The 12,266-nt window shown below is 39.0% G+C and overlaps 1 protein-coding gene across 1 annotated transcript in view; it reads right to left on the reverse strand.

The window, feature by feature from the left end:
* Nucleotides 1–12,266, reverse strand: part of gbe1b (glucan (1,4-alpha-), branching enzyme 1b) — a 112,083-nt gene that overhangs the window by 23,702 nt on the left and 76,115 nt on the right. The window contains exon 15 of the mRNA XM_083695941.1: nt 6,068–6,185. Coding sequence (XP_083552067.1) covers nt 6,068–6,185 — 118 coding nt within the window. The remainder of the gene's footprint in view (nt 1–6,067; nt 6,186–12,266) is intronic.

A 12,266-nucleotide genomic window follows, 5' to 3' on the forward strand; every position in this document is an offset into this window, starting at 1 on the left:
TAGCGGATAAAGTTAAAGATGTTTTGATTACAGATAGATAGATAGATAGATGAGAGGTTAAATAGATGAAAGACGTGAGAGACCAATAGATAAAAGATGGTCAGAGGGTTGCATATAGGCAGATCGATGAGAGAAGTTTGGAGGACAGAGAGATAGACTGAGAGATAAGTTGAGCCTGGGTAGTTCAGTGGAGTGGGTAGAGAGTTGGTTGCTTGAGTGGTTAAAAGTGGTAGAGTTGTTTGGTTAAGTGGGTGAGAGAGGTTTCAGTGGGGTAGAACTGGTAGCCAAGAGAGTGCATTGTTGTGTTATAATTCTAAGAATGTGTTCTGCATGTCTCATGTTGTTCTTATTTAAGTTCTGAAAGTCCCATAGAAGTTGCAGTGACAATAGAGTAACAATGAAGCTCACAGAATTGTCCTAAATCAACATTCCATGTTAAAAGATAGGAGTTACAAAAAGCTTAATAGTATAAAAGCTGACAAAAGTCATAGCAACATGTGTTTGACCTCTCTGCATGTTGGAGAGTTGGATAGGTGTAAATAGCTTAAAAGTTGTAAGAGAAAATCTGGAAGAAAAATAATAATAACTAGAAGACGTTAAAGGAGAAACTTTATGGGCTTGCAAAGTCTTATTTGCTGAAGCAAGCCCACTAATTATGGGAAGGATAAAAAGCAGCCCGGCTAAAATATGCGCTGTCAAAACGCTACCATGGTTACAATGAGACGGACAAACTTTTCAGCCTCCAACCAGTCATGACTATTCAACAAAACAATACATCCATAAATTATTTTCATGTTTTCTTGACTAGCAAAGGGGTTTAGAAGTTGAGTGTGCAGTATTTATTACGTTTTTAAGTTTATAAAAAAAAAATGAAAACTAGAATAGATTGGTCAGCTAGCCAGCTGGTTTTGCCAATCACATTTCATATGAAATTAAACGGGTGGTCATTGTATACAAAACAGTGCATATAAGTACCTCTAAAAGTAGCCAGTTACTATAAAAGCCAATGGTTTTAATTGAGTTTTGATAGCTTGTAAAGTAGGTTGTAATGCCACTGAAAGCAGTGTTTTTCTGAAGTAACTGGACTATAATGCCGCAAATCTTTAAGAATCAAGAATCATTCCACGATTTATAAGACAGGTCAAAAGAAAGCTAGAATGACGTAAGTACATGGCCATTATATACAGTGCCCTGCGGAAGTAATGGGATGGTGAAGCATTTTTTCTTCTTTTGGCTCTACACTCCAAAAGTTTGGATTTGAAATCAAACATGAACAATTACTAGGAGGTTAAAGTAGAGATTCTCAGCTTTTATTTGATGCTATTTGTGTACATGGTTGGTTTCACCATTTGGGACACCAAAGGTTATGGGACAGATTAAGCACTCACGTTTAGTATTTGGTCGCCAATATTGGGCAGTTCCTTTTTTCCCCACTCTGGTACATGTGTTTTTTTTTTTTTTTTCAAATATATTTTTTTTGAGTGGGGCAGTCCCCCACTCTTATATATTTATTTTATTTTTATTGGATAGAAACAGTGGGGAGTGACAGGAAAGTAAGAAAAAGAGGACATGGGCATGGGCCAGATTCGAACCAATGCCAATATGGGCATATGTGTGCACTGTAGGCTGACGTGCTAGACCACTAGACCACGGTACATGTTAATCTTTGTCTCATCTGTCCACAAGACCTTTTTCCAGAATTCTGCAAGCTCTTTCAGGTATTTTTTAGCAAACCATAACCTGGCCATCCTGTTTTTGTGGCTAACTAGTGGTTTGCACCTTGCAATGTTGCCTCTGTAGTTCTGGTGATGAAGTCTCTAACACATTGATGCCTACCTCCTGGAGATTCCTGATCTGTAGTACAGTTGTTTTGGGCATTTTCTTAATCATGGTGAGCATTCTTCAGTCATCCACTGTAGAAGTCTTCCTTGGCCTACCAAGGTGTTTGGTTTCATTTACTTTTAATAATGTTCCAAACTGTTGATTTAGTAACAGATTAGTATGGGAGCCACTAATATGGCACTAATTTGCAGGTTATAAGTGTTTAAGAATTAGGTAATTGGGCAATTTTGGGTTATTACTATGAAGGGTTGGGGAAAAGTGGTCACGGGTCAACTAAAGAGTTTGGTGCCCCTGCAGCCATTGAAAGTAAATAGAGGCCTAGAATATAGAAGCGGGACTTCTGACTTTGGTATATTTGAATACTATTTCTCTGTTCAACATATTTTGCATCAGCTATGCAGTTAACTTTTGATAACAGAACACGTCTCTGAAGGTGAAGTCATACGCAGGTGTTCAGCATTAATTAGAGAAGTGTTTTACTCCTTAATGTTATCTCGTCGGACCCGGAGAGGTTGTGGTCCACAGAGCCTGGCACAGGGCAAGATAAGACAGGGCGAAGAAGTAGCTCATTATTTGGTCAAGGTCTCACCTCTGCATGTGACTTCATACCCTGCACGAAAATGATGTGGACTCACTGTTGATTTGAAACCCCAAACCTGTTACGGTGTTCTAGGCTGATTTTTGATTCCTTGTATTAGAGAATACCAGTCAGTGCAATGCTATATCTGACGTAAAACTAGGTATTACTATGAATGCCCAGCAGAATTATACTTTGAGAAATGGCTGATCCCGAATTTTCTCCCAAGCACCTGTCTTGTCTGCTGTTTTTGTGCCTGTTTTGTCTCTGCCTGTCTTGTCAATAAAAAACATAATCTTGTACTCTGAAGATCCACCGTCTGATCCTTCATTATTGATCACCTCGAGTTCTTCAGTTGGTGTCAGCAGTGGGATGGTGCCCAGGAGGCCATTGGAGAGGCGTGTCCACAAGAGGGACTCACTATGATGAAGTGTGAGGGCACGCTCTCCCGAACGAAGGGGATAGTGTAAGGCCCGTTAGCACCTCCGCCAAGGAAGTTAACTCCCTTGGTGTTAGATAGCTGGTTTGTAAGCGGAAGGCCATGAATTCGATACCCGCTTAGGGCAAGCTACTCTACCCTGCCATTCATTACGATTTATTAGGTCTTTATTCAGTGTTTTCTTATTCTCATGTTATAAGTTATGTAGTAGCTGTCCAGTTAGATGTGATTTCAGCAACCATCCAATCACTGGCTCACATCCCGGGATTGAACCTGCGACCTTGGAGTTATTGGCTAGCCTCTCTAACCTCAAGGCCAACCTTTCCCCCAATTACATTATTGTGTGGGTGTGTGTGTGGGGGTGGGTGTCTTGAGGGACGAGGTAGAAAGCAAACACTTCTAAGTTACAAATGAGTGCCTAATATGTGTTCACTTAAATAAAGTTTTACCGTTGAGTTTTGTAGGTTTAAGGTTTTGGCTATGTTTCATATTGTTTTAGTATATTGTCCTATGAGTTTTGGGTCACTACTTTAACCTCATAGTAATTGTTTTATTTAAAATCCAAACTTTTTCAGTGTAGAGAAGAAAAAATGCTTCTCTGTCTCATTACTTATGCAGGGCACTGTAGCTTCCCAAATAGTCAGCAACATAGAAATAGAAACTGTCCTATTCTATGGCCAGTGAGTTATCCTTACTAAGGCACTACAGTATTAGAATAAAGATAACCCTAAATTAAAAATAAAGATAAGATATCACATTGTTGTTTCAGAGTTCAATTCATCATTAGATGAAGATAATTTATTCAAGTTGGCTCAAAACAAATCAAGTGCTGTATTATATGTGCCATTTAAGTGGACAACAACTGCAATAATTATTTGGACACACAGTTAACTGACAACTGAGCAGTTTGTAATTCAGTGTGAGCTACTATGGCATATTGTCTCACGACTGAAGAATTCTCATCTGCCATCCCCTGCATGTGTTTGATATTCAGATGGATTTATCCTATTAGGTGCATTCTGTGTCAAGCGAGTGATGCCTTCAGAGAGGATATGAGAGTTTATCATCACTCAACACAGAGGAAGCGAGTGAGCTGACGGACCCATTAGAAAGACAGAAGGGGAAAAAAAGTTTGCACCAGCTTTGAAGGCAATGGTCGTTAAATAAAACATGTCTGGAAACTCAGGGAATGGGCACCTTTTTGCATCACCTGCAGAGGCAGTTCTCTGATTAATCCATGTCATATTCAAGTAGGCTGGAGGATAGGCTGCTTTGTGCAAGACTACAGCTTTACTGTGCAATCTCTGACAGCAACCCAAAAAAGAGTTATGTGTAAAGTGATGACCCCCCCTTCCTTGCTTCATTGAATCTCCCTCTTTCATTCCACATGTATCCCTGATCATGCCTTCATTAGCAGTAGACTTGTTAACTAAACTTCACATTTGGCCAGGAGGGATGGGAATCAAATTGTGGTGTTTGAATTAATAAGAGAGGGAGAAAAGATTTAAGAGAATGTGGAAGTTCAGTTCTTAACTGATGAAAGCTGAGGTAATACAGGACGAGAATGGAGAATCTCTGTCTGGATAAAAGAGGAAGAGGCTTTTTTCCATTTGGGCAAAAATAAACATAAATAATGTTGAGTTAATGCTCTTAATATGTGTGCAAGAGAATATTGACAAGACCAGCAACCCCACACTGTAAATGGGGAGGAATCCTCTTTTCTCATCTCACTTCAACTGTTTCAGTGATGAAGTTCAACTTAAGTTTAGATAAACAAACAACTTGTTATCATCAGTTCACTGGTGTGTTGGTATTCTAACTTCAGTAGCTGAATAAATTATTTAAATATTTGTTATAGAAATTATTTAAATATTTGAGTACAGAAAGCCTATGTCGGATCTTGATAATAAAAAGCATTTCACACATGATACTTTCCTTCAACTAATTGGATTCATTACCATAATATTTAACATTAACATTGAACCAAGTTCTCAGTCAGAGTGCACCATATCTAATGTTGATCTTTACTAATTAATCTACAACCTTATTTATAAATACATGTCTCTTGGCTATTCTAGCAAGAATTCTCAGTCAGAGTGCACCATATCTAATGTTGATCTTTACTAATTAATCTACAACCTTATTTATAAATACATGTCTCTTGGCTATTCTAGCAAGAAAAAACATCACAAGAAGTAAAAAAGGAAGCAAGGTCCTCGGCCCTATTTAAAATGCATATCAGTGCTTCTTTCTGTATTTCAAGGACCAACCTATTTCATGATATTAGCCTAAAGCAATCGTCGTGATGGAGGCCCAATGGTCTCTCTTTCAGATATTTTTTCCCTTCAGTGAAGCTGTGCAAGTTTACAAAGCACACAGATGAAAAGGTAAGCTCTCGCCCCATGAATAATGCACATTGTTTGGAGGACTATCTGCAAATGCTGTAGATATCATATTCATCTAACTCTCAATGACTGCAGGATAACACAGGCAGCTTGAGCAGTTCAAGACACAGACACCAAATACTATATTCACAAACACTGCCATACTGTATGCTCTAAGGAGAAAGCAGAAACAATGGGGACCCTCCCCTGACTGGGAAAACTAGCCTTTCTGAATGTACCAATATTTGATCATTTTTCTCTGGCTGCGTTAAAAGTTGAGTTGAGCTTATTAATAAGAAGGCCAATGCATTATAGAGACCCAGTAGAGCTGGGAGACCCAGACAGGGCTTCATTAATACAGTAGTATAGCATCAGTGCCCTGGACTTTCACTGTTGGTCCCATCCATGACAACACACAGGGACTTCATTAACAATGTTCTGAAGCTCAACCATAATATTAAATTATTCAAAACAGATTTTGAATAAAAAGTGAATCATCCAGACAAAACATTTGTAACTATTTGGCTACCATGCAAACAATCTATATAATCTTGTTATTCAGAGTCAGACTTGCAATTTCAGCTTCAATGGATATTCATGTACAGTATGAGCCAGATTTGACCTAAATGTGACCAAGCATGAGCTACCAGTTGAGACTTGGCAGCATGCAATGGCACTTACCTGAACTGACTCCGAACAGTGAACAGCCACTCGTGGGTCCGACTATGTTGTCAGATACATTACTTAGTCAGGCTATTATTTTGAAGGAAATATGGGTTAGGGTTAGTAATTGCATCCAGCAGTGTATATGCGCTATTACTCTACCTTCGTAGAGTTGGGCATATCATTGAAGGGGTGAGGCTCTGTGAAGAACTCAGTGGTGTGCTCCAGCCTTCCATGACCTCCATACTGCATCTCGTCAGAGTCCAGCTTGATGGTGTATCTGGAGAAGATAGTGTTAAGGAACACTGACATGGGGAAAGCGAGGGAGATGTGGAACAGAGGGAGTTAGGAAACTCTTATCACTAACACTACCACACTGCCTAGATTGGTTTACATCCACCTCAGAATTCACATCCACATCACACACCTTTCTGATTGGGTTGAATGAGAATGCTGCCCCACATCATCAGAGCCAAATAGAAAAATGTCTCAACCATGGAGCCTGGCCGTCTAATTAATCAATTTCATTACATAAATAATGTATTTCATGAAACTAAAAAACTTTCCAAACAAAACAAAACAAGTAATACACACAATCGCTGTGTCTTTGCTACACTGGCTCAATTAAATATTAAATAAAGTAATTGCTTTCACTCGTGTTTGGAAAGAAAAAGTGGGGGAAAGGAGAACATAATAGTGGCAGGCTACTTGAGGGGATTTTTCCCATTTTATTTGTACAATCCCTCTTATGCTCTATATTTGCAATCACTAACTGATGATTGATGACTTGCCCATTGGGCAGTCTGTTCTCTTCATGAGAACAGACTGAGTTTCATGTCATACCAATACAGCTAGGCACTATGTGGAGGTAAACATTCCCTTTGTCAAACATATCATGTGTACAGTACATTTGAAACTAGATATACATGTCAAATTCAGATATATAGGCCTACCCACACACGTCAAGGGTAAATAACTATATTCACCTGTGATACATGACAAAAAAGAAAAGACCCAAATTAAGTGCACCTTGGAGGTTGTCTCTCTGTGGTGCTTTGTTTGCTTCAGTCTCTCAGTGTTTCAGCAGTCAGGAGTAGTAACAAACATCCAGAAGAGGGTAACAGACATGCAAACAGGCATCTAATTGGCTGGTTGAATAATCACCTCATCTCCCCATAGGCTAGTCTGAGGTTTGAGTGTGATCCTCAAACACTGCCTCATTCTGCCCCAGAGCTGGGAAAATTCTGCTTTTGCTCCCTGCATGTCTGCTTTGATAGAGATGATTAAAAAGAAGTGCTGCTCTGTGCATTGTTTCTGCTGTGGAAGAAGATGCACTCCTCCACCCCTCCCATGCTCTCCTCTTTGCATTGGAGTCTTACTGACAGAACAAACTCCTTTTGTTATGGATATTTAAAGTTTATCTATAGGGGAAAAAACTGGGAATTTTCTCTCAGGAGTAATATGCATTGGCATTGAGAATAGACACACTTTAAATTAAAAAGACCCTAACATTAACGTAATGTTATACGGTATACAGCACCACTTACAGTCAACTTGACTCTATGGTCAATACAGTATGATAGAGTAGGTAATTACAGACAATTCAGGGCTTATTTGGGATTGAATTCTAGGTCTATGCGTGGGGAATTCTAGGTCTCCATGAAAGAGTGTCTATGTGCTTGTGTGTCTGAGTGTGTGCGACTGCGTGTGTCTGTAGAGTGGGTTGGATTGTAAAATGGAGGATCGTTAATTTAATGTTCCCAAGCAAAGTTGTCTAGGGAAGAAGCAGAGCTCCAGCACAAATTGGTAGTTGGAGGCCTTCAGCAATTATGTCTTTGTTAGTGTCTACAGATGGCTGTTACAACAGCTTGCAGTTCAGCTGCGAATTATTGTAATCAATACAGCCTTTGTGAATAAAGGGGAAGATTTAGGAACACAGTCAATTTGCCCAATGAGTTGAAAGTGAAGAAGGCAGTCCACCGCTCAGTGATTAGAGCCATTGATGACCTGAACACAATCTGTCCATGATTGTGATTGCAGAGTAAGCCACCACTTGGACCTAACCCTACCTAACCCAAACCCATAAGATGAGACTTTTTCATGCTTTATAAATGTAAGAAGAGCCTAGTATGTGAGAGCAAACACTGAGAGATGTGTATGAAAATCTGAAGAATGTGATGTGGGTCTTGGCATTTCAACATCTTACTTCATTCAGTATATTAACCCCATCAGAGTGATCTATAGGGCCCCATTTCTGGCTGTCCTGGCTCAATTTTTTATCTGTTTTTCAAATGTGTTTTTATTAGAGCAGTTAGGTTATTACAAATGTATTCAAAATAGAATGACCACAACATGACATTATCAAAAAATAATAAGACCAGAAGACAGTAAACCCTGAATATCTCCCTCCCTCCAACCCGCCCTTCACCCCTCCTCCATTGCTCTTACTACTCTGAAAAGTATATTGAGAATTTAAAATCAGTTGAAATCACATTAATCAGTTACATGCATCTTATTCTTTCCAGGTGTAGGGTGTTTGTCAATTCACTGAGCCACAGTTTAGGTGTGGAGGCTTCTTTGTTTTTCCTAAACATAAGGAGCAACTTCTTTGCAGTAATAAGTCCATAAGAGAGAAACCGTTGTTGAGCTATAGTCAGCCTTGCCAGTACATCAGATACTCCCAGAATAATTATAAGAGGTTCAGGTTCTAACTGGGTGCCGAGTATTTCAGATAAGAGTTTGAAGATATTGGTCCAGTTGGTCTGAACCTTTGGACGGAGGGCAAAGCTGTGAAGCAGCGTGCCTTCGTCTGACAGGCATTTATCATACATTGGTGACACCTCAGGATATATATTATGCAACTTTGCATTGGAGTAATGGACTGTGTAAACATTTTGAATTGGATCAAGCAGTGCCTGGCATTGTTAGAACACGTATGTATGTGTTTGATGCTCTCTAGGCCCATCCCTTCCTCCCATTTTCTCTTTATATCTTCTGATGAAGGTGAGCTGATAGACAGCAGGGTATCATATATATAGTATATCAAGTGGGCTGATATAGATTAAGGCATACATCCAGTGTGGAGCCCCTAGAATTCTGGTAGGTGTTTTCTAATGTAGTCTCTTATTTGTAAATACCTATAGAAGTTGCTTCTTGGGAGATTGTATTTGCTCTGTATTTGTGGAAAGGAAGCAAATGAGCCTTCTATGTACAAATCCCCTACAATATGGACACCTGCTTCGCTCCAAAGTCTGAAAACAGTTTAGGATAGATAAGAGCGATTTAGTATAGGAAGAACAAATTGTATAGATTTGAGATCAAAGTGGACCTTAATTTGTTTCCAGATATGTATCATACCATGTATCACAAGATTATGTTTGTATACTGATTTGTTAAGTGTGACTGGAGATAAGAGAACTACACCCATGGAATTTGGGTAACATTCCTCTCGCTCAATCTCAAGCCATCCAAATGGAGGGGTTGAGATATCTTAATAAAAAGTGATAAAAGATAACTCTGAATAGGTCGAAGCGAGAGGATAGTGTTTGCTTAGTAAGAATTTTTGCACAGGGGCTTTTATAAAGAAGTTATTATTATGATATGAAATTGTCACCGAAATTGAATCTTTTGAGAACCTCAAATAGGTATGACCATTCAACTTGGTCGAATGCCTTCTCTGTGTCCAGTGAAAGCACAACTAAATGCGTAATATTAAATAGGGGGGTTGAAAAAGGTTAGGAGATTGAAAAATGTGTGTCTATTTGGGATGGAACCTGTTTGATCCGAGTGGACTAGCTTGTTCATTAGAGGGGAAAGTCTATTAGCTAGGATTTTTCCAAACAATTTTCCATTCAAATTCAGTAATAATATAGGGCGGAATGAGCCTTCTTCCTCCGGGTCCTTAACCTTCTTGTGTATCACAGTGATAACAACTTTTGTTAGAGTATCAGTGTGGGCTTGAATGAACATTTTGTGTAAGCATGGATAAAGTTTTGTAAAAAAAATTCTACAACTCACTTGGAAAGCCATCTGGGCCAGGAGCTTTGCCTCCTTTAAGTGAGGAGATAGCTGTTTGGATTTCTTCAACAGTGATCAATGAGCGAAAATGATTGGCCTCCTCCTGGTTCAGTTTAGGGAAACTACTTCTAGAAACTCTTGCATAGCTACCGGATCTGCATTATTTCTGAAAGCATATCGACTTTTTACAAAACTGAAGGAATATGTCCTTCAGTTTTATCAATGTTTCACCAGTGTCATATTTTATCACATGGATTGCGCGATCGCTTTCAGTCTTTCTATTTGGTCAAGCAAGTAATTTGCGTGGTTTATCACCAAATTCAAAATATTTATGTTTGGTATATAAAAAGTAGTGCTGTCAAAATTAACGCGTTAATTCGAAATATTTAACGCGTTAAAAAAACGCAATAAAAGCAGCTGCGTTTTCTTTACTGCCTGTGGCGGCTGACCTATGTGACGACGTGTGCCGTCATTAGTCATCCTGGCTAAGGTGGATAGGGACGAAGTTTTAGGCGGAAAGTTTCACTTTAAAAGGTTGCCCGACGGATCTTTGAAGAAAACAAAAGTAATCTGCACAGTTTGCAAAGCCGAATTTAATTATCACAGAAGTAAGAAGTCTTTCAAATATCACCTCAAAGCAAATCACCCTACCCAAACTATCTCTACAGGGCTTCGCCAATCTACATTACAGGAGTGTGGTACTCGGCGCGAATAACGAAACCTGTAAGTGAGAAGGTAACTAATGCTTTGGCTAAGTGGATAGCGAAAAACTGCGCCCAATTAGCATAATAGCATAAAGACCCCAGGGAACAGTTTTAAATAGGCAAAAAAGAGTAACATATGTCCCATTTAACATATATGCCTGGGTTTTGTTATTATTTGTGTTGCATTTGTGTTGCATATAATAATAGTGCATATAATAAATATGCCTTTCAAGCTGACAGTCAATTTTGATGGCCTTGGAAATCTGTAGTTCACAGGAGATAATCTGTGTTCAAAGTTAAAAAGATGCTATTAAACAATAGTATTCGAATTTAAATATACTTCATTTGTGTTGATCCGTAATTTTACATTTAAATATCCATTATTACAAGCTTCAGTCTTAAGAAGAAAAAAAGCGATCAATCACAATTAATCACAGCAAATTGTGCAATTAATTAGTTTTTTTTATTTTTATCGATTGACAGCCCTAATAAAAAGGCTTTACCATTTAATTGGTGAATCTGGCCATCTAATTCAAGCAGTTTAGCTTTGTTTTTCTTCCTTCTGGAAGCCTCAAAGGAAATTACACTGCCCCTTAAGTATGCTTTCATGTCTTCCCACAGTAGGGAAGAAGAGGTGCCTGGAACGTCATTGGTCTCAAAATACAGAGTAATTTGAGCTTTAATATAGTCACAAAATGGATGCTCATTCTTTAACAAGAATGTGATAGTATTGTGATCTCGGACCACAGTCCTATGATGTGTGGCATTCATAGTAACGGGTAAAAGTTTTTCATCATTGTGGAAATAGTCTATTCTGATGTATGAATTATGTGCAGAGAAATATAATGTGTATTCCCTGCCTGTTGGATTGGCCACTCTCCAGATATCAAACATGTTTGTGTTATTAATGAAGGTATTGATTAATTCACTAGAGTTACCTCTAGGAATTCTTCTTGTGGAAGATCTGTCTAAATAAGGATCTAAAACACAATGAATGTGTTTGTGTTAAGTCCCACCAATAATTAGGTTGGTTTGGGATATATCCGGTATCAGGGTGAAGACCTTTTTAAAGAACTGGGGATTGTCAATGTTAGGGGCATAGATATTGAGCAATGTGATAGACACAGAGTACATTTCCCCAACTATAATTAGGTAGCGACCCTCTTTGTCTGCTATTGTTGATTTATGGATGAAGGGGATGCCCTTTCTCATCAGAATAGTGGTGCCTCTTGCCTTGGCTGAAAAAGTGATAGATAGATATTTCCAATCCACCTGGATCTAAGTCTGGAATGAGAGTCATTTTTCAGATGAGTTTCCTGAAAAATATTATGTCTGACCACAAATGTGCAAGAACTTTCCCCCTCTTCACAGGATGGTTCCCGCTGGTAAATGTGAGACCTCTCCCATCCACTGCTGATGTATTCATATCTTGCATTGGGTCTGCAACATATGTATTGAAAATAGAGACATTTCTACTATTTCACACTTGCATGTAAGTCATGAGTAGTAAATCCCCCTAGATCCCCCCACCCCCCTGCCACCCCTTGTCTCCCCCACCCTGCTCTCCTCACCCCCCATCAGTTGAACACGTAAACACGTATCTAGCCAATACTAATAAGTACAGCACAAACTTACTACGG

Source organism: Argentina silus (genome assembly GCF_951799395.1).
Source record: "Argentina silus genome assembly, chromosome: X".
Lineage (NCBI taxonomy): Eukaryota > Metazoa > Chordata > Actinopteri > Argentiniformes > Argentinidae > Argentina > Argentina silus.